Source organism: Pelecanus crispus, chromosome 2 (assembly GCF_030463565.1).
Source record: "Pelecanus crispus isolate bPelCri1 chromosome 2, bPelCri1.pri, whole genome shotgun sequence".
Classification (NCBI taxonomy): domain Eukaryota; kingdom Metazoa; phylum Chordata; class Aves; order Pelecaniformes; family Pelecanidae; genus Pelecanus; species Pelecanus crispus.
This window is the reverse complement of record NC_134644.1, coordinates 120,672,341-120,699,030: the sequence shown is the minus strand read 5'-3', so window position 1 is coordinate 120,699,030 and position 26,690 is coordinate 120,672,341. Positions and strand designations below refer to the sequence as shown.

The following is a 26,690-nucleotide window of genomic DNA, read 5'->3' as shown; positions in this document are numbered from 1 at the left end:
TCTGGTCCCCACAGCTCAAAAAAGACACAGACAGACTGGAGAGGGTCTAAAGGAGCATCGCAAAGATGATGAAAGGACTGGAGAACCTGCCTTGTGAGGAAAGATTGAAGGAGTTAGGTCTTTTCTCCCTGGAGAAGAGAAGGCTTAGGGGGACTTCATCACAGTATTGCATACTTAAAGGGCAGGTACCAAGAAGGCAGAGGCTCTCTCTTCACAAGAAGCCACATGGAGAAGACAAGGGGCAATGGGTACAAGTTGCACTGGGAGAGGTTTGATCTCAATACAAGAAAGACCTCTTTTAACAGTGAGAACAATCATTCATTGGAACAACCTCCTCAGAGATGTGGTAGAATCCACATCACTGGAGGTTTTCAAGATGCGATTGGACAGGGTGCTAGATAATATCATCTAGGCTCCCTTTCCCATGAATCATAGAATCATAGAATGCTTTGGGCTGGAAGGGGGACCTTTAGAGGTCATCTAGCCCAACCCCCCTGCAGTGAGCAGGGACATCTTTAACTAGATCAGGTTGTTCTAGTTGAAAGGATGGGCCTGATCTTTTGAGGTCCCTTCCAACCTGGATTGTTCTGTGATTCTATGAATTATTGTTAGTTTACAGACATTAATGCTGACTAATAGGGGAAAAAAGTGTGCCAATAGCATTTTTTTTAGGTAAATGCATATATTTCAAAAGTTGCAGGTAGAAATCCTGTTCTTGTAGCTAGATTCATGTTAACTGGAAGCATTTCTGTTCTTTCAGTCACAGAATTTCACGACATTCAAATGAGCACTTCTGGCGGTCAAACCATAGTACGTTCCTGAAACTGCAGAGCATTTCAGCCTTGATTTGAAGGCGTGCACCTTTAGCAACCACATTGGATGACTTAAAAAAAAAAAGATATATAGTACTTGAGCATGAGGGTGTAAGTAGGAAATAATATCAAAACGCATGCAACCCATCCACTGGGACATCAAAATCATGACCAAAAGAAAACTGTTCATTCTGTGGCATATCGAGACGATGTGAGGTGTTGACTGCAATGGTGTGGACACAGAACCTTCTGTTACTTGACATTCAGCTGCAAAACCAAGGAATTTTGCTACTATCCATTCATGTTTCCCTTTTATATATATATAACATAGCTAGACAAGGATAATACTAGCACAACAGAACTTATGGGACAAGAAGATGATGGGAGCTGCAAATTGGGAGCAAGGAACTATATACTGCAAGAATGGAGAGATGAAGGGTAGAAAAATGGAGAAATCAAATCTAGTCCTCTGTCATATAGTTACTGTAACCACGTTGTATTAGAACTGTTAAGCTCTGAGGAGGTATACATAGGCTGTGGTTTCTTGTATTCATTTTTCTGTAACTGTTATCAAATCTCCCAATCCCTGTTCCTCTATTAAAAAAAAAAAAGTCTAATCTGAGAAGAAAAAGAGGATTTTAGTCAGAGTCAGATATCATCCATTTAGCTTTACTTATGCTAGCATTTAAACAAACAGGTTTGTACGTTAAATGCAGGATGATGCATGGTCATCAAGTTCTACAATAGAACTTGAAGAAGTTCCTTCTCTTTTTATGGTGTCTTATGTCAAGCAAACAAATGTTTAAACAAGTTTTCAGTTTAGAAATATATTACACTTTTAAAGAGTTTTTGTTTCAGTGTTGCCTTTTTTTTTTCCTAAATCAAAATTTAAATTATTGAATAAAATTAATATATACTGAGAACTGTAACTATTCTACGTTGGAGAAATTCCTCAGTATGTGCATAACAATCTGACTCTCTGTTTTCATGGTAATAAACAGCACTGCAAACAAACAGTTGTTTTGTGAGACGGAACTGTTACATCTCATAAGACCTTCATGAAGTCATTCAATACTGCACTTCCTATAAGTGTTGATGTGATTTGTAGCTACTACTCATCTCCCACAAAATGCTGAACATTTTCTTGGTAGGAAAACCTCTTTTTCCTTCTCTCAGCAGGCTTCAGAATAATAATATGAGATGAAAAAGGATAATGTGTGCATATATTCAGTTTTCCTATAGTTCCTCACACGCATGACTTCTTTTCCTTTTCCCTCCTTTTCTTCATAGAAGAGGTTTTCCACTTCTATTGCCTCATGTTATGATGACCTCCCTGTATGTAACTCCAATGATAACCTCTTGTGTTATCCAGAGGTTTTTGTGTCAAGGTCAAATCCGCCATCCACATGTAAAAATATTGCATTTTACAATGTGTTTTGAATGTAAAATATAGCAGCATCTTTGACAGATTTATTTGTAATCCAGAAGTATTGAAACAGGAAGAAAGTATATCCCCAGGAGAGGAAAAGACTTTGATCGTGCCTGTCAATGTCTGTGGGCCTAGATATCAAAGTTTCTCGACAGTCTTGCTGTAGTTTAAAAACATTTTGAACTTCTGTTTGGGACCATCTGGCAGTATCATCAACATACATTCGCTGTTTTCCCTCCCTGCATACTGTTTCCCAAAAGCCTGAGGCATATTTATTTATGAGTCAGATAAGTGATTTATATATGGGATCTCCATGTTGTCTTTTTGAAGTCCATTGATTATTTTTTTAGTAGTAAAGAAAACTTTACTGCTACTAAGGGATAGGTAAACTTTTTTCCTACACTTTCCACTGTCATGTCATTGCTAAAGCAGCTTGCTAAGGTGCTTTAAATCATCATTCTCTCTGAAAGACAGTGAACAAGCTTCAGGTGTTTGTGAGAAACTTTTCTTATGCATTTAAGTCAATTCTTGATCTTGTCTGTACTCTGCAATAGGTGACACAGGGAAAAGGAGGATTCCTGCTCTGAATGTACTGCACGTGTTCATGCCGCTAACATAAAAGCCTTTAAAATGGTCCAAAAGTTCTGGTACTACTTGTTGCCCTAAGTTTTCAATCCTAAAAAGACTGCAATGATCAAGACTACAAACAGACTAACTTTTAGATCCACTTCTGTAATGACATTAGTGGTATATTTTTTCCTAATGTGTTACTAATTCTCACTCTTTGAGACCCTAATGCAGTCATTTGTGAAATTCTGCAACACACCAGTAATTAAAATTTGCAAAACAGCTATATTAAACTGTCTACTTTTGTTTATTATGTACTAGAATTGACTGTTAGAGCAAATAGCAATTTTGAGCATGTGTAAGTGTGCTGTAGCTGATGCTCCTTATTTAAAACATCTTTAAGGGCATGCGTAACCAGTTTTATGTGTTGATGAAGGGCCATTGTTCTTTGATATGGAATAGTAAGTATGGATCGCATAACTGATGCTCAACTCCTGTTGTTAGCAGTGAAGAAAATTGCAAAGAAACTGAGAAATGTTTTTATACTTCAAAAACAACTTGAGGGAAAATGCCAAATGCTTCAATGTTGCTATATGATACTAATACTCAAGTGATTTATTTTGCATGTCTGAAGTGTGTGGCCAGTGTAATTCCACTGTAGCACTCTGAAGAACCTTGCAGATTGTAGGGAATAAAACTTCCTTATCAGAGAGACTGAATGGAAATGTTTCTTTTATTCACTAGGGCTGACCGGTTGGAGTAAATTAATCTGAACGTGATGGTTTTTTTTCAGATTGATACTGTTGTCCTAAATTAAATGCAATTTTTCACTAACGTTAGGTAGTCTTAACTTGAATTAGGTAAAGGCTTCAAGTGTTAATGTTTAGAAACAACGAACTTGTGCAAGTAGTTTGGCTGACTGTTTCTGCTATGTATTGCCACCTACCTGACAGAACTTTGGTTGTATTTACCACTGACTAAATTCTTCAACCATTTTTACATTTTTCTTTGTCTTCTTTTTATAAACAAATAACTTTGCATTTTGGAAATTGTGCAACATTTCTGTTCAGGTTTTTTCAATTAGTTCATTCTTCCCTCAATATTTTAACAAGTCAAAGTCAGTTTTTTACATACTTTGGACTTCCATATGAATCATACAAATTCATTCCTAATCATGGAAAAAGACAAGTTTGCCTTGTGGTAAGGAGCCTGTTAATTCATCACTGTTCCTAGGTACTTCAGTAATTGTGTTCTTACCATCAAGAGATTATCAAGAGATAATGAGAGATTCAGTGATGAAACAAATCATAAAGTATATGTACAAAAGCTTTTTTTAAAATCAAGATGTTTTATAATTTTGGTGGTTCTGACAGTGCTTAGCATTTGCCTGTGTTTAGGGAATGTGTTATCCTAATTGCTCAGAAGAAACTACTGTGAGTGTGTGTGTGTTTTCCGAGTGCTGTCTTTTGAGAACAAAGTTTTAATAGCATTATTTTTCTTCAATTTCTTTAGCATTTGCCCTTGCTGAGTTGATTGACAATTCTCTATCAGCTACAGCCCAAAATACTGGTATTCGGAGCATACAGATAAAATTGGTAAGATAGAAATACTTCACTTTTTTCAGGTGTAGTTTGCATTATCTTTCTTTTTCCTGGTGCTCCTTGTTTTTTGTTTTTTACCCAAACAGTTATTTGATGACTCCCAAGGAAAACCAGCTGTTGTTGTGATTGATAACGGAAGAGGAATGACTTCTAAACAGCTTAACAACTGGGCTGTATATAGACTGTCAAAGTTTACAAGACAAGGTGACTTCGAGAGGTTAGAAAGTTTTAATCATTTTTACAACAATTGGCAAACTCTGTGAACATTCACAGAATATCATTTTAAGACATATCTCTATACCAACACTTAGCTAAAACCTGTCATTCTATGATTACATGTAAAAAAGCATATATTTTCTGTAGGTAGGAAATAGAGAAGCTTCATAACACAGAAACGCTCTTCTAATGTTATGATACTGGTTCTCACACTTGTTTTTTATTCTTGTGGCCTTTTTTAAGCTGTCTTGGTTTTGACTTGCCTAAATACAGTTAGGGACATTCAGTGTTCTGGAGAGTTTTTTCTTATAGTGTAACCTGAAAGCCTTTCAATAGTGCATTAAGGAATGCATTCAATGTCTGTCATGCTACTGCTATAATGGATATGGGGTTTTGGTTTAGGTTATCTTTTCTTTTCTTTTTTTTTTTCTTAATCATGTACAATGTAATGCAAAATTATACCTAAATATGTCTATTTATTGAAGAAGGCTAGGCAAAATAAATCTTTCACTTTTAAAGAAGCAAGTAGAGGTTTATGGTGGGTTTTGGTGCTTATATGAATTCATTTTACAGTTTTGAGTCTGCTCCCAAGAGATTTTCCACCTGCACAGCCTGGCTTAACCCTAGCGTAGAAAATTCCAGAGAAGCAGTTATGTACAGTTCTCGAGCTTTAGTCACTTATTAAAATACCTTAAGCCTAGGACAGTAAATTTAAAGGTAAGGATCACAGCCTTAATCCTAACTTGTCCTATGAGAAACTAGTGTAAAAAGTCAGTAGAAAGTGATAATAGAGCTGAGGAGGGTTTTTTTTGCATTGGATACATCTCCAAATAGAACACTCCATATCTATCACACATCTAGAAAGAAGTGCATAAAAAGTAATTCTGGGTCATCTTATCTAGTCATTTGTAGAGAAAATCACTGGTTTTTGAAATTGCTGTAGGTGAATTTAGTAACAGTAGAAATGGACAGTATTTTTAAGCTACAGGTTTAAACTGTGGGTTGATACCATTCAGTAGGAGCATAGCTGTAAATTATACCAGGATGCTATCTACACTTTGTTTTCATTTGGAATTGCTATGATTTAAAACGAGATGTTTGTCCTACTATTTGCTTAAACTAGGTAATACTGTTCATCCATTAAAGCTGACTCAAAAGACATAGAATTTAATTATTGATGACATATGTAGTCTCTCCAAGACTGCATTTAATAGTTGGTTGGCATTATATTCCATTTTGACTCAAAACTATTTCTGTGAAAGGGTGGTGTCAGGAAGATCAGTCTTGTGTTGTCCATTTTCATTTGCAGCAGCTTCGCGGTTAATATCTTGCCATAGTCAAAGGGAGAGCATTGAGGGGTTTGCCTTTTACCTTCTACCATTAAAACTGTGGGTAATTGCTGTTACCACAGTACCTGTCACGCAGACCTATTGACCATGTCCCTGTTGCAGAGTTAACAATGGAGAAAAGTTTTCAGGGTAGTAGTTTCTTTTTCTATCAGATTCTCCCTGCCAAATGTTTTCCTCTCTTTCATCTGAACTTCAGTGTAGAAAACTTGTACATAGAAGGTAATAAGCAAAAGAGTTATTCAGATTAAAAAATTGAATGTGTATGACTGAATAAAATTTGGTTTGCTAGAAGGGACAGAAGTGTCTTACAAGATGACTTAGGAAAAGAGTTACTCTGTCAACATCCTTTTAAAAAAATATGTCCAGAATTTTAGGCACTTTTTAATGTTGCAATTGTAATAGATCTAAAATGAAGGATTTTTGAACAAAGTGACTGCAGGAAGAATTTAATACAAGCTGTTTAGATCAGAAGTTTGCGGTTTTTATAAATGACATTTGTCTTGAGAAAGTTTATTAAAGCCACTTTTATTGTCAGTGATCATTCAGGATATGTACGCCCTTTGCCAGTGCCTCGTAGTTTAAATAGCGATATCTCATATTTTGGAGTTGGAGGCAAACAAGCAGTGTTCTTCGTTGGACAGTCTGCCAGAGTAAGTAAATTTCAATCTTTATTCTAAAACATTTTTACATCATCAGATTGTTACTGTTCTAGCTTTAATTGCAGCATTAAGCTGTTTTATTATATTCACTTAAACTCTTGTTTTGATTTTAAATGCTGTTTCTTTAATAAAAACAGATGATAAGCAAACCTGCAGATTCCCAGGATGTTCATGAACTTGTCCTTTCTAAAGAGGATTTTGAAAAGAAGGAAAAAAACAAAGAAGCAATATATAGTGGATACATTCGAAACAGGAAGGTAATGGCCTTAATACTTTCTTTTTTTTAATTGAAAGCCTTTGCCAGGTTAACATGATTTCACTATGTAATATTCTTGTAATACTTATTCGGTGATACCTTTATCTTATAGATCATTCGCACTCTGGAATGTGAAAGGAGGTAATGGGAAACTTGAGACACTATATCATAAGGTTTTATTTGTGTGTGATTATTTTTTCAGTTTAGCTTAAAGGACAGAAACACCATATAGTTTGACATATTGGCTTAAGAAAAATATCTAAAAAGATCTTTCTAAGAACAGCGTTTTTTTTTTTTTTTATGTATGAAACATAAAGAAAAATGTCTGTTCTCTGAGGTATTAAGGAATAAATTAGGGAAACAAACTGTGTATTATATAGAAGTACGTAGAAGAACTACCCTGCATATGGGAGAAAAGTCAGCCAGATCAACAAAAACCCTGATGGTTTTTGCAAAGAAGTAAAGCTTAAGCAAAAACCTGTAAGATAAGCAGGAAGACTGAAAGGAACTGTTCTTTGGACATTTTTGAGCAAGCAGATAAAGGCAAAGATATAGCTAAGGGTGCAGATGGGAGTGTAAGTGAGTGCTGTGTATGACAAGGTAATCAGACCTTGATTATAGCCTTGATTATGTGCTTTTTGTAGAGGGCAGAAATGCTTTCCCTCCACATTTGATATTAAAAAGGGAGGGTGGGGGATAGAAAAGTAGGAAATAAGCTAACAGATACTAAGTGGAGGAAACTAGCAGAATGCGATGCATAGATACTACTAAAGAACTCAAGAAGGTGGTGCAATCAACTGTTTGAAAAGTTGTGGTGATAATATAAAATGAAAGTTAAGTCAATGCAGTTAAAAAAAAAAGTAAGTAAAGTTCTCTTAGAGGTAAAAAAATAACTTGTAAATATCTAAGAGGGAAGAGACGATGTGAAGCCCTCAAGTAATGGAAGTGTGGAGATAATGGATAGAAAACTCAGGTCTAAGAAAATTTTACAAATCATTGAAATAGCCAGGCCAGTTTGTTATACTGGTGTGAAATTAAATGTGTGAATTTGTCTCTTTAATGCCTTGAAAAATGGTCTGCAGTGCACATAGGTGAGCAAGAGAATACTATGACAGAAATATAAGTTGTAATGGATTACTGCAGTGTGAGAAGAACAAGTGAATCTTTGAGGAATTGAGTTGGTAAAGGAAGTTACTTTTGCAAAGAAATCAAGATGTAATTACGTAGGAGATGTGTCCTTTCCCAACTCAGTGATGTGTTTCCTTTTTGCCTGTTTTACTGCAAAACAAGGCATGAAGCTGCATTTACTACAGCATGGAAAAGCATATATTCTCAGTTGTACCAATTGTTTGCAATTGCTATAAAGATCTCAATCTTTATATTAAAAACATCTTCTTTTCTGGATGCACCAAATGTAAAGGATTATCCACTGGTGCAGCATGAAGCATGGCATCAACCACTGTGTTTCTATGCAGCTTAAAAACCTCATGTTGTAAGAGAAAAGTGCATCCATCCAGGAAAAGACAATCAGGACTTTGTGGAATCAGGCATTTCTGTTTCTGTGAGACTACTGGTTATTTCAGCTGGAACTGAGGATTCACCCTTTCTCTTTCACAGCAAATGCATGTGTCTCCCACTTCAATTTCTATTATAGAAAGCAGCCTTTCCACTTAAAAGCAAATAATTTTTTTTCTGGCTTGTTTTTCTTAAAAAAGACTTATGTCTTGTAGACATAATAGTTCTGTTTGATGGATGAGAACATGCTGATCACACAGTGCCACATTAAACATGATTAAATACATTTCTAGACTGAACACTTAAAATGCTGTGATGAAAGTGAGTTCAAAATGAACTGCATCAGGTATGTCACATTCTCAGTTTGTTGACTTTAAGTTGGAAGCTTTTATTTTAAGCGTTAATCCTTTGTGATACTTAGCATCATGTGTTCTGTATTACTTTCCTGTTTTGTTTTTTAATCCCTTTCAAAGTTGGTGGGAGTTCAGAAATTCAGTAAGTGTAATGTAGATGTAAATTCATGCTCTTATTTTTTTATTCTTTTTGTAGCCATCTGACTCTACTCACATCACAAGTGATGATGAAAGATTTCTTCATAATCTAATATTAGAAGAAAGGGATAAAGAGAGTTTCACAGCAGTTGTCATTACAGGTGTGCAACCAGATCACATGCAGTACTTGAAAAACTACTTTCATCTTTGGACAAGGCAGCTGGCGTAAGTTAGTGATTTAAAAGATTTGATTTAAAAGTGGACTAGTAATAAGGTCAGATAATTATGAATTACTTCCTTTTTGTACATAGTCATTGGCTTTATTCCTGTTAAGGCTGTTGATATGTATTTTGTTGGTGACACAATTAGTCTTCCTAGCTAACTGATTTTACAGAAACTAGCACAACAGACTGGGGTCCCCCATCCAAACAGAGATGTTTGCGAACATCAGTTTCAATGTGACTTGAAAATTGATACATAATTATCCAATCTAATTATTAATAGCCTATTCAATTTAATACTTTAATAATTAATGTAATAATTAGATATCTAATTATTAGTAATTTGATGTTACTTTTCTCACAGCTGTGCTTCTAACCTTGCTATCTAGCTCTCTATTTACAGTTTTTTGTTTTTTGAAACAACAACAACAAAAAAGCTGCTGCTTCATCCCAGTTTAAGAGGGAGAATGATATATGGTACTGTCCACTCAGTACTGTAGTAGTGTCATCAGTGGGCCTGCAGAGCCTGGAGATATGGAAGTCTGTGATACCTGTGAATCATGTGGGCTTATCTGTTAAAATGATGGATCTACCTGTGAATGTAAACCGAACTATGAAGTCATAGCCCAACTTTGAAATCTGTCAAACCATAGAACTTGATTTTCAAGCTATAATTTTAGTGTTACCTGTAATCTAATAATAATATATAATACTTAATATGAGGATTAATATAAGGATTAGGTAGTACCTTATTATATGAAACATCATTCAGTGTTGCATGTAAGAACTTGTGGCTGAAACCCTTTTTAATCTCATGAAAATGTAGGGGTACATCTACATTGACAGGTAACTTAGGTCCCTCATTAACTCCTAGGTGCTCTTCTGTGAACACCCACACTTGGGTGTGTGTTAGTTCATTCCAGCGTTCTCTTGAAGTGGAAGAACTGCCTCCATTTGAGATGAAACCCAGATGCAATTATTCAAGTATATGCCCTGTAGCTATTACAGTAAAACCAGATTTAGCTTCCCAGTGCTACGCAGTCCTGCATCACTATTTCAGCTGTAATGGCCTTTTTCCTTTCAAACACCTCCACATATCCTTCTGCCATGCCTTTTGCCACACATACATGATACTAGTTTCATTCTGCTTTAATGGGCTACAGCACAGCCCTCATATTGTTTCAGATGCTTTGAAGTGGAGGGAGGGGAGATGAACCCCAAAAATAATTACATCTTAAGGCCATGAGAGTACCGTTTGAAGTCTGGAAGAAATGCAGACAAAATACTAAGTGGTTTAGACATACTAGTTTGCTCAAAAGTCCTGAGCAATGATACCATGAGGAGTTTTTGTCTGGGAACTAAAATTTCTCTTTGGGGTGCATTTAGTGCAGTGGATGTCAGAAGCAAAGCAATTATAAACACTTGCAGGTGCACTTCCTTCATGCATTCAGTCCCATTGACTTGTATAATCTCATTTTTCTGCAAACCACCACCCTGAGGTTTAAGGCCTCAATCGTTGAAGTTGGAAGAATTAGCTAGTTTGCTGAAAAGTTGAAGTAAATGGAGTTAAATTCTTCAGTTTTCTCAAACTTCGTATCCTGTGAAAATAATTAATGTATCTGACCATTTGGATTTTTTTTAGTTTCTTAAAAGAGCACAAGTGCCATTAGAAAATAATGGTTACAAATAGTAAAATTGTTTCTAATGACACAGATCACATCCATGATTACTGCCTATATTCAAATGGGGTATTACTTTTTTATAAATGACTGAAGGATAGTGATTGTTAGTTAAATGTTTCTATTACTATTAGACAATCAATACAAAACTGATATCAGAAACAATGCATGGAAAGCTTTTTGGGTTTAGTTCTTTTTAATCTCCATAGTGCAGAACAAATTGCAGTAGTTTTATTAATTTGCACTTTTGATGTAAAGGATCTGTTGCCACGTAACAATCACAATTGTTTTCACTTATGTATTATTTTCCAATTTGTAATGTTTCTAATTATTTTATTTTTAAAATGATCCTAATATGATTGTGCATGAAGGAGATGAGAGTTGAAAGGAGTGAAAAGGAGTCACTCACTCGCTTTAGTAAATCTTCTGTATGAGATATACATGTTGTCATGGAGTTAATTTATAACAATGCAATGAACCAGTTATATTTTAATAAAAATACAAGTTTATTTAGATTTTTGAAAATTATAATGTGCAATTTTTAAATTTAATTTTCTGATATTTATTTTTCCTATAAAATGTATTTCAGACATATCTATCACTATTATATCCATGGACCAAAAGGAAATGAAACTAATGCTGTAACAAAAGACGTAAGCCCTTTCAACAACATTGACATTCAGGTGAGAGATTTTATACTTACCAGTCAAAATTCTTCTTTGATTGCAACTTATTTCACATTGTGCCTGCTTTCCTTTAATCGTGCATTTTGAACTGCAGCAGCATTTTAAGATATGTATGTAATTTGATTTCTTAAAAGTAATACGATTTATCATTGCAGCATAGGAACTGATTCATTTTGCTAACAGTTAAGATAAATGTAAAATATGCTAATTACTGTAGGTTTTTTGGTCTACAGAAAATGAAATTGTTTTATTTTTTTCCAGATTTCAATGTTCGAAAAAGGAAAAGTACCAAAGATTGTCAATCTTAGGGAGATCAAAGATGACATGCAGACGTTGTATATAAATACTGCAGCAGATAGTTTTGAGTTTAAGGCACATGTTGAAGGAGAAGGTATAGTGGAAGGCATCATCCGGTATCATCCCTTCCTGTATGATAAAGAAACATACCCTGATGATCCGTGTTTTCCATCAAGTGAGTGAAACATTTTGCTACTTATCAGTCCTATTATAGACAATCCTACTACTCTAAATGTTTTAAATGAAATATAGAGAGTAGAACAATTTAAATTGAAATGTAAATTATTATCTAATTTGGGTTGTGGCAGAACAGAAAAGTTCACATCCTTTTGGATGAACAAAACCTGTGAACAAATTGGCTGTTGTGATAACTTGTTCATGCAAACCTGATCTTTGACATAATGCCATCTGATTTCAAATTATAAACTCTTAGTCTGACTGAAACATTTCCACTTTCCCGACTGTTAGATCTTTGCTCCAAGAAAGTAATGAAACACCAGCAGTTTGAGTCAAGAGATTCTAACATTGGAATACCACAGAGGACAACATGTAGTCTAAGTCCGTAATTTAAAATCTGTTTTATCCAGTCTTCATGAGTTTTCAGATGCTAGGGTTTTAAAATAATTTGTGTACGTGCTTTTTTTCTTTTTTTTTTTTCTTTTTTTTTTTTTTGACAAAATAAATCTTGAGTTTAATTGTGACAAGATTTTACAATATGAAAATAACATCAGTTGAAACTAAGAGGAAAAAGTAATATTTATTCAGATTTGAAATTTGCGAATTGGTAATAATATTCAATCCCGGTTTAAAATTTTTCATTAGCTTTCCTTAGTTTTTCTGCTTCATATTTCTTAAACAGAAAAAAAAATCCTATTATTGTATATACCTAGCTTGATATCATGTGTACTGCTACTGTGCCTAACTTAATAAGTATAGATAATCATTAATTTAGACTGCTCTGGTTTTCAATATAATATTAGTTTTTTAAACAAATTTATTCATGGAGACTGTCTTCTTTTTAATCAAGAATTAAATGATGATGATGACGATGATGACGACTGCTTTATAGTGGAAAAGGGTGCCAGAGGGAAAAGGCCTATTTTTGAGTGTTTTTGGAATGGAAGATTAATACCATACACAACTGTGGAAGAGTAAGTGGTAATCTGTTTCTACAATGTAAACCAGTCTGTTTCTATAATGTAAACCTCTCTTTATAAAAAAAGGTTTTAATGTCTTTCTCCTTTTGTTTAAGTTTTGACTGGTGCGCTCCTCCAAAGAAGAGAGGATTGGCACCAGCTGAATGCTACAACAGAATTTCTGGTGCTTTATTTACCAATGACAAGTTTCAAGTCAGCACAAACAAACTCACTTTCATGGATCTGGAGCTGAAGCTAAAAGATAAGAATACTCTGTTCACGAGAATCTTCAATGGACAGGTAATCTTTTTATTCTGTTAAGTATTTCTTTGTGGCAAAGTTTAATGCATATGATATAGAAACCTTTACTCACTGGTCATTTGTTTGTGTCACTGAATATTGCCTGGTTTCTGAAGAACTTTCACCTTGGGCACTTTTGCAGGACTTTGTAGCAGACACTTCTCTCAGTTTTAGTGAGTAGTAAAGCCAACTTTTTAAATCTGAAAAAATAAGATTTAGTCTCTTTCCTTTTGTTTTCTTAAACAATGACTTCAGGTATTATATGACAGTTTTTGTGAAAGACCCTCTTCATAGAGGAATATGTGTGCTGGGGGAAACACTTTCTCTGGCTTGAAGTATAGCTTTCCTAAAATTTTGTAATGTTTCCGATCTTCTTTTTTTTTTTTTTTTTTTTTTGAGTACAGTATCACTGTACTCTTATAATTGTTCATACTTCTGAAGTTGTCAGATTTAAATTTTGTAATACATTAATAATATGTATTTATTTTGTAACCTCTTTATAGGAGCAGCGAATGAAAATTGACAGAGAATTTGCTTTGTGGCTCAAAGACTGTCATGAAAAATATGACAAACAGATAAAATTCATAGCCTTTAAAGGAGTAACTACACGTACTGATTTACCATCCAAAAGAATGCAGAGCCCTTGGACAATGTATGCTGCAATAGAGTGGGATGGGAAAACATACAAAACTGGACAGCTGGTAAGTTAGTTGTTCACCAATGTTGGGGTTTTGTTTGTTTTGTAATAGAGCATTTGAACCCTATAAAAGGCAAATACTATACATTTGATGCAGAAGTAACGTAATGACATTAATTGTTGTCTTCTCTTTACAGGTGAAGACAGTTAAGACTCTTCCAATATTCTATGGAAGTATTGAGAAATTTTTCTTGTATGGAGACCATGATGGGGATATATATGCCACTGGAGGAGAGGTTCAAATTGCTTTGGTAAGACAAATATAAAAAGGATTCACATACCTAATATGCCTATGGAATCTTTAAACATGATCCTGGGTCAGACTTATTTAAACAACTTTTAAATAACTGTTGAAAATTATGGTATTTTTTTGAGATTCAGCAATCTAGAAATAATCAAACTACTTAGTTATGTTAGTTATAATGTAAATATATTAAAATTATTATTCATGATCAATGATCTGATTTATTTAAATTTGCATATGAAATAAAGTGTCACAGTTGGTGTCAATAGTATGTTGTGCATCCATTCTTAACCCTTGTGATTTCAGCAAATTTTAGAACAGTGTCTTGTGGTGTTACCAGGTAGTATTTGTTAGCATATTGCATTATGTCTGTGTCAACTTGTCTAGTCCCTTGATAGAGGTATTTCTTCTCTGACATATTATAATCTGTCTGTTTATAACTGCACTCAATTTTAATTTTTCAGGAACCTCAGGCATTGTATGCTGAAATGAAAACTATTCCAATCTCAAAACTTGACAGAACAGTGTCTGAAAAAGCTGTTAAAAAATACATAGATGATGAAATGGCAAGGTAAGCTCTAAATTGTAATTATTTACTTGTGGAGTTCCTAATACTAGTTTTAGTATTTCTTCAGGAACAAAAAAAAAGTTCAGTTTATTCCCAAATGGGAAAGCAGTCAGCTGTTTCAGTAGAAACCAAAAAACCTAGAACTCTAAATCAAGAAGAAATAGTTCAGGGGTTTGTTTTCCCCCCAAAAAAGTAGCTTTGTGTATATTCTACTAAAGATACGTTACCCCTGTTGTTTAACTCATAGAAAAACTGTTCATTCTTTCTTTTTCACTAGACTTCCTGACAAATTATCAGTAACATGGCCTGAAGGAGACGAGTTATTACCAAATGAAAAAAGATTTGCTGGCACACCAATAGGTATATATTTTTCTTCCAAATACTAAAAAGTAAAATGTCAATTTAAAAATATATTCTGCACTCTTGTTAAAAAAATAAGCATACAGAAATCTCCAATCACTTATAATACACAGCATATTTTAAAAGTCCATCATTTTCCCTTTTAAATACAGGAGCATTAAGAATAGTGATTTTGAATAAAAAAGGAGAAGCCATGCAAAAACTTCCGGGTACAAGCCACGGAGGTTCAAAGAAACTTCTTGTTGAACTCAAGGTTATTTTACATTGTAAGTATTTCAGTATATTTAACTGAGTCTTTATTAATGCTTAATGGACAATGTATTTCTTTGTGTATATACATATAATATATATTAGAATTTGATAGATGGATATAGCTGTTAATGTTAAGGACAATATCCCGTCAGAGCATGTAGTACTCCAAAGCCACATTTCACAAAATGACAATTGCTTCAATGCCGAATGTTTGATATCTTAATGCTATATTATGATTACACCTTCTGTCACATGTAAGGAGGGCCTATCCATTTCATGCTATCTACTTAATATGCATAAGAACATGATTAAAATGGATAATGTTTCTGTAATTAACATAGCAATGCATGGGAGCTGCATAAAAGTAGGGACCAGACTTTTTTAGTACCTAATGTAAAATCACTTCAGAATTTAAAAAAAGTCAAGTTTCTTGTGAGTTATTGTTCTGTGGTTTCCGTTGGTGCTTCACTTGATATTCTTATATTGCATTTGTTGAAGAATTGCGTTCTCTCTGAGGCAGCTGAAATTACTCAGTTGTGTGTTGAACACAGAATTAGAACACTAAATTCTCTGAAAACTCCAATCCTGCACATGTCAAATATAGCTGAAATTTATAGAAACTTAAAGTCTTGTTTGCCTTGTTTCTTTCCATATACAATAGGAAAATCCAATTCCTTTATCTGATAAGAGTTGTAAAAATACCTTTCTGGAGCACTGAGGTTACTGTAGTGATATATGTCAAAGGAAACCAAATGGAAATACCTTATCTTCAGTTTAGTATATGTGTCATAAGACTATACATGGTATTTTAATGGCACTTGTTGTGTGGGGACTGCCTGCTGTGCACGTCCATTGTCCAAGGTAGTGTACTGGGGCATTGTCATGGTTTAGCCCCAGCCAGCAACTAAGCACCATGCAGCCACTCGCTCACTCCCCGTACCCCGATGGGATGGGGGAGAGAATCGGAGGAGTAAGAGTGAGAAACACTCCTGGCTTGAGATAAGAACAGTTTAGTAATTGAAATAAAGTAAAATAGTAATGATAATAATAACAATATAATAATGATAATAACAATAACAATATACAAAGCAAGTGATGCATAATACAATTGCTCACCACCCGCCAACCGATACCCAGACAGTTCCCGAGCAGCGATCGCTCCTCCCCAGCCAACCCCCCCCCAGTTTATATACTGAGCATGACATCATATGGTATGGAATAGCCCTTTGGTCAGTTTGGATCAACTATTCTGGCTGTGCCCCCTCCCAGTTTCTTGTGCACCTGGCAGAGCATGGGAAGCTGAAAAGTCCTTGCCTAGCATAAGCAGTACTTAGCAACAACTAAAAACATCAGTGTGTTATCAACATTCTTCTCCTGCTAAATCCAAACCACAGCACTATGCCTGCTACTAGGAAGAAAATTAACTCTATTCCAGCCGAAACCAGGACAGGCATAAAAAGGGTAGAATTGAAAAAAACATGTTCAAATAATACAGGTTATCAGATTGTATTTGCGAACAGCCTGGGGGACAAATCAGTGTTTTGCAACCTTAACTAAGGTAGACCATCCTGACTTCAGGATGGATAAAGTTGAAAGAGGCATGGTGTTTCTGTTGTTGTGTTTTGTCAGTATCGGTGCTAGGAGAAGTAGAACTAAGTTTGCCCTTTGCCTCTGATTACTGAAAAGTCAATCTTCAGACCTTTTATGTCTCCTGACCACTTTGATTCATTGATGGAAATTTGTACTTATAACTGGTTTTACTGCTTCATATGTTAACTTTTGTCTCTAGTCAATTGAGGAATCACTAGTGTAATCCCCCTGTTCTTCACCAGAACAACGGGTAAGTCCTGTAAGTGACAGTTTGGGCATGGCATATCTGTCAAACTCTACCCCCTAGTCTTCCTGAAAATATAAAGCTCTCATTTGTACTAATGTAGTTATACCCATCTGAAGGCCAACAGCAAACTTCTTAAAATGTACAAAAAGTTTCTCTTCTCTTTTGAAGAGTGAAATACCTGGCAAAATATACTGTGGACTGCCAAGAGAGTTGAGCTATGAGAAACTTCTTACCTGGTCTGTTACTGGGGAGCCTTATACAAGGTTCGATTTAAAATTAGGGTTTGAATTAGGGTTGAGAGAATAATAAAGTTGAGGGGTCCGGTGGGGGTAAAAGGAGCTGCCAAAGGAAAGGGTGGGATAGCAGGAGAAATAGACTGCGAGAAACTTCTTGTCTGGGCCGTGGCAGGAGCACCTTGTCCAGGGTTTGGACGAGGAAAGCAAGGGCTGGCAAGACAGCTGGGATATGAGAAATTTTTTTTATCTGGGCCATGATGAGGTGGGGCTTGTAAGGTTTGGCTAAAAAATAAGGTTAGCTTTATAGGTTAGAGCTGAGAGGAGAAAGCTGAAGGGTCTAGGTGGAGCCAGAACACAAAGAGGCTACCAAATGGAAAAGTAGGATAAAGAGAGGGAGGCTTGCCTATGAAGTGTCTGCTGAAGGGAGGTGTGGACTGCCAGGAGAACAGGGCTGTGAGGTTCTTTTTGGGTTTTGCTTGTTTGGATGTGTTGGGTTTTTTCCTGAGCCATCAGTGGGTTGTTTCTCTAAGGCTCAGTCCTAAAATTTCAGGTTAGGGTTGATGGAAGGGGGCTGCCAGGAAAGCTGGTTTCTGGGAGATTTTTTTCCAAGGTCATGCCTGGGTGGTTCTTGTCTAAGGTGAGGCTGAGAAATAAGCATTTCTGTCTCAGGAGATTATTTTTAAATCATTCCTGATTACTCAGTTAAATTGCATGTACTTCTGTTAAAATACTCGAGTAGGTTCTGTGGCATCTTTTAAGATTTTTGAGCTCTTCAGCAAACTGTTTTCACCACTGAAGTATTTATTTTGGAACTTAGTTCATTGTTCTTCTGACCAACTATCTTGCCACTTCCCTCCAGTAAACCACAATGGGAGATGCTGTTCAGATGCGTGTCTCTCACACGTGCACCATTGAATTCTCCCAGTTCAGGAAGGCTATGGCTATTGGCTATTAATATGTCATTTGAAACAAAACTACAGCCTTTTTTCTCTGTCTGTACCCTCCATCGATTTATATTATACCATAGCAGGGACATCTAGTTATCCATTGTTTTCAGAATATTATACATGGAAACCTTGTTCATATGAGAAGCAAATGTTAGTGCCGTAGTAATCCTGTGAGTAAAAGGTATCTTTTGTCTCTAGAAGAACACTTGTTTCCAAAAGGTTTCAGACAATAAACAAAAAAACTCTCGCAACAATGAATGAGAATTCTCTTCTGTTTCTGCGTGAGGAAAACCAACCAAATTTAAATACTTTAGCCTCAGGTTTGTATTTTTTGCAAAACCCTACAGTGTCTATAAAAACTTAATTTCTTGTGCTGTGTGCAGTACACAGTTTGCACTAAGTACAGCTTTCTGTATCTCGGTGATTGTAGGGATACTGATAATATTCATAAATATGTTTGTGTGTAAGTGTCAAGAAAAGAACACGATGGTTAGGAAATCCTAATGGTCCTTTCTAGCAAAACCACAGAGTAGAGTTCATTAGTCACTACTAATACGAAGTGCTTGAAGGGCTTTTCCTCTACCAAAGGGAAAAATGGAGAAATTCCCAAGAAAGTTCTAAATCTTTGTATGTGGCTCCACTGAAATAATTTAGTCTGTTGTTCAAATAAAACACCAGGATGTTTTTTCCACACAGAGACCACAACATTGGACATACCTGATAACTTTCATACACAGAAACTGCTCTTGGGATTGTCTCCTCTTTCAGAAGAGAACATCAGAACGGAACAGCCCTGTCTTTAAAAGCTAGAGTTTTCTCATTTGTTCTCTTCCAAGATCCCATTTGTTTTATTGTCATCTTTTGTGTATTACTATGCACAGACTTTCTTCACTTCCTATAGATAAATTTCCACCTTAGATTATCTGTCTATATTGGGGCAATACAAGAAGGAAGGTGTCCATCTTCCAGGTGTGCATCTTGCATAATACAGACTCTTAGTTTAACTTGAAGGTGGCACTTGGCACTGCAATAGGAAAACTGCACTCATTTGAGAAGTTCCATTTTCTCAGTGTTAGTAACTACCAAAAGTGGAAAAAACCCTGATACAGAAAACTGATTTAGCTCTTACTACAAAGCACCATCAAAATGTATTTTAATAACCCAGTATTCCAGAACTACACATTCAAAGAAATACAGCTAAGAAAGTTGACACTATCACTTTATCTTATATACACAATTTGGTGCAAGAACAGGGTTTGAAACAGTTGTACTTAGCTATAGAACAATGTATATTTTTACTGCATTTCAGTTTATTCTGTGTAGTCTTATTGCAGTCACATTCTGTATTTATTCTATTTTGAAAAACAAATATATTAATGCCTCTTGAAGTTTCAAGCAATAAATCTTATTCCTGTATTTATCTTAGGATATAGAACCAGTCACTAAAACATTGCCTCGAAGTTTCAGTGTGTTCTCTTTCTGTATGTGTCTTAATGCTGCAGAAGTGTTTATAAAGACAGATAGAGTAATTTGGAGAAAAAAAGGAATGTTCTTTTTTCCTTGATAATATGTTCAGTCAGCTGCACATTTTTACCATTTCTACCATTTAAGCTAATTTGTTATGGTCATTTGTCAAGTGGATCAGTTTCCAGCATGGTGTGCACAGCCTACAAGTGCTAAGACTTAATGGGGAACGTATAACCAAAGAGCTAATAAAAATCCATCTTTACAAACCTGCTGCTTTCAGTTTAATGTGTCTGAGGCTAACAATTTTAGATTAAAATGGGATTAGGTAGGGAATTAATTTTTTTTTTTTTTTTTTTTTTTAGCTGTGATCAACATGCTTAATTGTGAAGCTGAATTTATATTTATTAGATTTAGAAGTGATAGTAATACTTAATAATGAGTGATAGTAATACTTGAAAAAATGAAGAATTATGGTGTAAAATCTAAATACATGTAGCTTAATTGTTTGTTTTGCAGCACCTACTGGGAATAAAGAAATAATTTCCCATATCAGTCAGCATGGAGGCAAATGGCCATACTGGTTTAAAAAAATGGGTAAGTTCACATATGCAATAGTTTCCATTTATTTATAATTTTACTTTCTTTGCTTTCTAATTGTATTTGTATTTCTGTTTAGAAAATCTTCAGAAACTTGGGAACTACACCTTGAAACTGCAAGTAGTATTGAATGAAAGTAATGCAGATACTTATGCAGGAAGGCCTCTACCATCTAAAATATTTAAATTTACTATTGTAGGTAAGAAGTCCACTCATGCCAAATTTCTTCTAATGTTTCTGTTTGATTCATTGTGTATCAAAATTATTCATGTTTTAGTTGAGAGGTCATTTTCAGCACTGGAAAGTAGCATTTGCATGTCAAATAGGAAGTATTTTCAGAAAAAAATAGTTTTTTGTCTAATAGGTTTTGATGTCACCTGTAATGTGTTGGCTCTGCTATACAGTCAGTACAAAAAAGTAGTGTTGATGGAATCAAAAGCTTTTCCCTGATGTGAACCTTCCTAAATGTCCTTAATAAAACCAAACTTTTACTTAATTAGAATCACCCTTTTTCCTCACATCATTGGCATATTCTTTCATAAAACTAGTATTCATTAAGCCAACTTTAATGCATAAACCTCAGAAGTGTATTCAAAAACAGGTTATGCATTTAAAATAAGCATATTGAGATTGAAGTCTCTTTTTTGTTAATTAAAAGAAGAATCCTATGCAAAACTAAATTCTTATTCAGTTATAATGGGTGTGTATCTTTGGATTAGCCATCATAAAATACTGGAATACCAGAATAGAAATAATACTGTTAAATATGTCTGGTATGTATGTATGTGGCCTAAAATAGTATGTGACTGATTATATCTTCCCAAGAAAATTTATAGATTCTGATTTTAATGACAGTGTTGAAGACCGTAAGATACACAATGTATGGTTACATCATGTTTCTGGTACAGCTTTGCTAGTCCTATTTCTCTCATCCTCTAAGATGTTAATTTTATTTCCTAATTTATTTCTCTGCATTTATCTGTTAGTGGCTGGTTGGTTTTTGTTTATAAGCCTTTCTTGGATGGCTATAAATTCTTCAGAAGGGATAGGCAAGGAAGGAGAGGCGGTGGGGTAGCCCTGTGTGTTAGGGAATGTTTTGACTTTCTAGAGCTTGATGATGGCGACAATAGGGTTGAGTCTTTATGGGTAAGAATCAGGGGAAGGCCAGCAAGGCAGAGATCGTGGTGGGAGTCTGTTACAGACCACCCAAGCAGGAGGAAGAGGCAGACAAAATATTCTGTAAGCATCTGGGAGAAGTCTCACAATTGCTAGCCCTTATTCTTGTGGGGGACTTCAACCTACCAGATGTCAGTTGGAAATACAGCAGAGAGGAAACAGTCTGGGAGGTTCCTGGAGTGTGTGGAAGAGAACTTCCTGACACAACTGGTGAGTGAGACAACTAGGGAAGGCGCCCCGCTGGACCTGTTGTTTGTGGATGGAGAAGGACTTGTGCGTGATGTGACGATTGGAGGCCATCTTGGGCATAGCAATCATGAAATGATAGAGTTTTCAACTCATGGAGAAGTAAGGCAGGGGGTCAGCAGAACTGCTACCTTGGACTTCTGGATGGCAGGCTTTGGTCTGTTGAGGAGCCTGGTTGACGGAGTCCCTTGGGAGGCAGTCCTGAAGGGCAGAGGAGTCCAGGAAGGCTGGACATTCTTCAAGAAGGAAGTCTTAAAGGGGCAGGGGCAGGCCATCCCCATGTGCTGAAAGACAAGCCGGTGGGGAAGAAGACCAGCCTGGCTGAACAGAGAGCTTTGGCTGGAACTCAGGGGGAAAAAACGGAGAGTTTATGGGCTTTGGAAGAAGGGGCAGGCCACTCAGGAGGACTACAAGGATGTTGTGAGGTTATGCAGGGAGAAAATGAGAAAGGCCAAAGCCCATCTGGAACTTAATCTGGCTACTGCTGTAAAAGACAATAACAAATGTTTCTATGAAGACATTAGCAGCAAAAGGAGGGCTGAGGAGAATCTCCAACTTTTATTGGGTGTGGGAGGAAACGTAGTGACAAAGGATGAGGAAAAGGCTGAGGTACTTAATGCCCTCTTTGCCTCAGTCTTTAATAGTCAGACCAGTTGTTCTCGGGGTACCCAGCCCCCTGAGCTGGATGACAGTGACAGGGAGCCCCCATAATCCAAGGGGAAATGGTTAGCGACGTGCTACACCACTTAGACACACACAGGTCTATGGGGCTGGATGGGATCCACCCAAGGGTATTGAGGGAGCTGGCGCTCACCAAGCCACTTTCCATCATTTATCAGCAGTCCTGGCTAACCGGGGAGGTCGCAGTTGACTGAAGTTTAGCAAACGTGATGCCCATCTACAGGAAGGGCCAGAAGGAGGATCCAGGGAACTACAGGCCTGTCAGTCTGACCTGTGTGCCAGGGAAGGTTATGGAGCAGATCATCTTGAGTGCCATCATGCAGCACATACAGGACAACCAGAGGATCCAGCCCAGTCAGCATAGGTTTATGAAAGGCAGGTCATGCTTGACTAACCTGATCTCCTCCTATGACAAGGTGACCCGCTTAGTGGATGAGGGAAAGGCTGTGGATGTTGTCTACCTGGACTTTAGTAAAGTCTTTGACACCATTTCCCACAACACTCTCCTGGAGAAACTGGCTGTTCATGGCTTGGACAGGTGTACTCTTTGTTGGGTAAAAATTGGCTGGGATGCTGATCTGCTTGAGGGTAGAAATAATCCCCAGAGGGATCTGGACAGATTGGATCGGTGGGCCGAGGCCAACTGTATGAGATTCAACAAGGCCAAGTGCCGGGTCCTGCACTGGGGTCGCAACAACCCCATGCAACACTACAGGCTTGGGGAAGAGTGGCGGGAAAGCTGCCTGGCCGAAAAGGACCTGGGGGTGTTGGTAGACAGCCGGCTGAACATGAGCCAGCAGTGTGCCCAGGTGGCGAAGAAGGCCAACAGCATCCTGGCTTGTATCAGGAATAGTGTGGCCAGCAGGAGCAGGGAGGTGAACATCCCCCTGTACTCAGCGCTGGTGAGGCCGCACCTGGAATACTGTGTCCAGTTTTGGGCCCCTTGCTACAACAAAGACATTGAGGTGCTGGAGCGTGTTCAGAGAAGGGCAACAAGGCTGGTGAAGGGCCTAGAGCACAGGCCTTATGAGGAGTGTCTGAGGGAACTGGGGTTGTTTAGTCTGGAGAAGAGGAGGCTGAGGGGAGAGCTTATCGCTCTCTACAACTACCTGAAAGGAGGTTGTAGTGAGGTGGGTGTTGGTCTCTTCTCCCAAGTAGTTAGTGATAGGACAAGAGGAAATGGCCTGGAGTTGCTCCAGGGGAGGTTTAGAATGGATATTAGGAAAAACTTCTTCCCTGAAAGGGTTGCTAAGCATTGGAACAGGCTGCCCAGAGAGAAGTGGTTGAGTCCCCATCCCTGGTATTTAAAAGATGTGTAGATGTGGCCCTTAGGGACATGGTTTAGTGGTGGACTTGGTAGTGTAGGTTAATGGTTGGACTGGATGATCTTAAAGGTCTTTTCCAACCTAAATGATTCTGTGATTCTCTGAAAAAGTTTTATTTCTTTTTGCTGAAAAGACTTCATTTCCTGGGAAAAGAGGGATATGTTTATGAAAAAGGGTAAAGCTGTAGACTAGTTTGAAGTTCCTCCTTCTGTCCAGAAATATGAAAGGCAATTAATTTTTAAATTATAAAGCAGTAATATGGGATCTGTAAATGAGATTTCATAGGATTTAAAAAAAAAACCACAACTGTACTTTTGATTTTGTACATCATAGTTCATCTTTTAGAAAATCTGTAGTTATATTACTTGCTAAATTCATTTGCAAAAATACATGCTGACTACAGATTATAAATTTCCTGCTCCGTCTTATCACCAAGACTCATCCTTTTATGTAAGTGTGCTTGTAAATTTTAATAAAAAAAATTGTGGCCTACATACATTTAAAAAAATAGGTCTTCTCTTGGTCTCTGGCTCTCAGTCTCCAGTTCAAAAGGAAAAGTGTTGTTCAGCCCTTTTGCCATGCTGTGGCTTTGCCTTTTTCTGAAGTGGCAAAAACCAAGCCAAAAGTAAACTAAGAATGACAGGGGAGGAAGAGAGTTACCTGCAGCACTTTGAGGGAGTGATAGACGTGATTGGTGAGCAAGGGGCCTGGAGTGATGTGACAGAAAAATCACAAAATCAACAAAATGGGGCTGCACTGGGCTCATATCCAGCATTTGCATGTATGCAAGGAAATGCCTACAAGGCACCATTATGGAGAAATCACCAAAACCCTTTCTGGGAATGCTTTGGTGCCTCTCTGAACTGCATATAGACTAGTGCATGCAGCATGGGGAATAAATGTGACGAGTTAGACACAGCAGGGCTATGATCTTGCTAGAATCATGGAGACATGGTCAGATGGCTCATGTAACTGGAATGTTGCAATGGATACAGGCTCTTTACTAAAGACAGACCAGGAAGACCAGGAGGTGAAGTTGCTCTTTATGTAAGAGAACAGCTGGAATGCATGGAGCTCTGTCTGGAGATGAATGATGACCCAACTGTGATCTTATGAGTGAGGATTAAAGAGCAAACCAGCGTGGATGACACTGTAGTGGGTGTCTGCTGTAGGCCACCTGACCAAGAAGAACAAGTGGATGAGGCCTTCTACAGACAGCCAGAAGCAGCATCATGTTTGCAGACCCTGGTCTTTGTGGGGGACTTCAACCACGCTGATACCTGCTGGAGGGACAGCACAGCAGGGCTTAAGCAATCCAGGAGGTTCCTGGAGTGCATCAATGAAAACTTCCTGACTCAAGTGATAGAGGAACCAACAACAAGAGATGCGCTGCTGGACCTCATACTCACAACGATGAGGGGCTCACTGGGGATGTGAAGGTTGAAGGCAGCCTTGGCTGCTGTGATCATGAGATAGTAGAGTTCAGGACTGTGAAAGGAAGAAGGAGGACAAAAAGAAAGCTCACAACCCCAGACTTCAGGAGAGAAGACTTTGGCCTCTTCAAAGATCTGCCTGGTGGAGTTCCATGGGATTAGGCCCTGGACGGAAAGGGGGCCCAAGAAAGCTGGTTAATATTCACAGATCACCTCCTCCAAGCTCAAGTCTAGTCCATTCTGATGAATAGGAAGTCAGGCAAAAATGCCAGGAGGCCTGCATGGATGAACAAGGAGCTCCTGGCAAAACTCAACACAAAAAAGAAGTATATAGAAGGTGGAAGCAGGGATAGGTAACCTGGGAGGAATACAGAGATACTATCCGAGCATGCAGGGATGGGATTAGGAAAGCCAAAGTCCAATTGAAATTGAAACTGGAATCCCTGGCAAGGGATGTCAAAGGCAAAAAGATGGCCTTCTATAAATACATAGGTGACAAAAGGATGACTGGGATAAACATGGGCCGAATGTTGAATGAGGCAGGGGACACATGACATGGAAAAGGCTGAGACACCGAACACCTTCTTTGCCTCAATATTTACCAGCAAGATGGACCTTCAGGAATCCCAGGCCCCAGAGACCAGTGGAAGGTCTGAAGCAAGGAAGGTACACCCTTGGTGGAAGAGGTGTACACCCTTTAGGTCAGGAAATACCTAAGCAAACTGGTCATATATAAGCCTATGGGCCGTGATGGGGTGCACATAGGAGGCAGAGAGAGCTGGCTGATGTCACTCTCAGTAATTGAATAATCATGGCAGTTGGGAGAACTGCCTGATGATTGGAGGAAAGCAAATGTTATTCCTGTCTTCAAAAAGGGCAAGAAGGAGGACCCACGGAACGACAGGCCTGTTGACTTCGTCTCAGTCCCTGGGAAGGTGATGGAGCAACTAATCCTGGAAACCATTTCCAGACACATGAAGAAGATGGGAGTAGTTAGCATGGATTCCCCTTCTATGATGAAATGAGTAGCTTGGTAGATGAGGGGTGAGCAGTAGACGTTGTCTACCTAGACTTCAGTAAGGCTTTCAGCACTGTCTCCCATAAGATCCTCATAGAAGCTGATGAAGTACAGGCTGGATGAGCAGACAGTGAGGTGGACTGACAACTGGCAGAGCAGCTGGGCTCAGAGAGTACTGATCAATGGCATGAAGTCTAGTTCAAGACCAGTAACTAGTGGTTACCCCAGGGGTCAGTAGGGTCAATACTGGGTCTGATGCTGTTTAATGTCTTCAGTAATGATCTGGATGATGGGGTAGAGTGTACATTCAGCAAGTTTTCTGATGACACAAAACTGGGAAGAGTGGCTGATACACCAGTGTTGTGCTGCCATCCAGAGGGACCTCAACAGGC

At 37.5% G+C, this 26,690-nt stretch overlaps 1 protein-coding gene across 1 annotated transcript in view; it reads left to right on the top strand.

Annotated features, from left to right (window-relative positions):
• SMCHD1 (structural maintenance of chromosomes flexible hinge domain containing 1) overlaps positions 1-26,690 on the top strand; it is a 91,918-nt gene that overhangs the window by 18,902 nt on the left and 46,326 nt on the right. The window contains exons 4-19 of the mRNA XM_075705054.1: positions 4,321-4,403; positions 4,496-4,626; positions 6,510-6,624; positions 6,771-6,890; positions 8,954-9,120; positions 11,385-11,478; positions 11,743-11,953; positions 12,806-12,929; positions 13,031-13,214; positions 13,718-13,915; positions 14,049-14,162; positions 14,620-14,726; positions 15,001-15,083; positions 15,236-15,349; positions 20,339-20,416; positions 20,499-20,618. Coding sequence (XP_075561169.1) covers positions 4,321-4,403; positions 4,496-4,626; positions 6,510-6,624; positions 6,771-6,890; positions 8,954-9,120; positions 11,385-11,478; positions 11,743-11,953; positions 12,806-12,929; positions 13,031-13,214; positions 13,718-13,915; positions 14,049-14,162; positions 14,620-14,726; positions 15,001-15,083; positions 15,236-15,349; positions 20,339-20,416; positions 20,499-20,618 — 2,043 coding nt within the window. The remainder of the gene's footprint in view (positions 1-4,320; positions 4,404-4,495; positions 4,627-6,509; positions 6,625-6,770; positions 6,891-8,953; positions 9,121-11,384; positions 11,479-11,742; positions 11,954-12,805; positions 12,930-13,030; positions 13,215-13,717; positions 13,916-14,048; positions 14,163-14,619; positions 14,727-15,000; positions 15,084-15,235; positions 15,350-20,338; positions 20,417-20,498; positions 20,619-26,690) is intronic.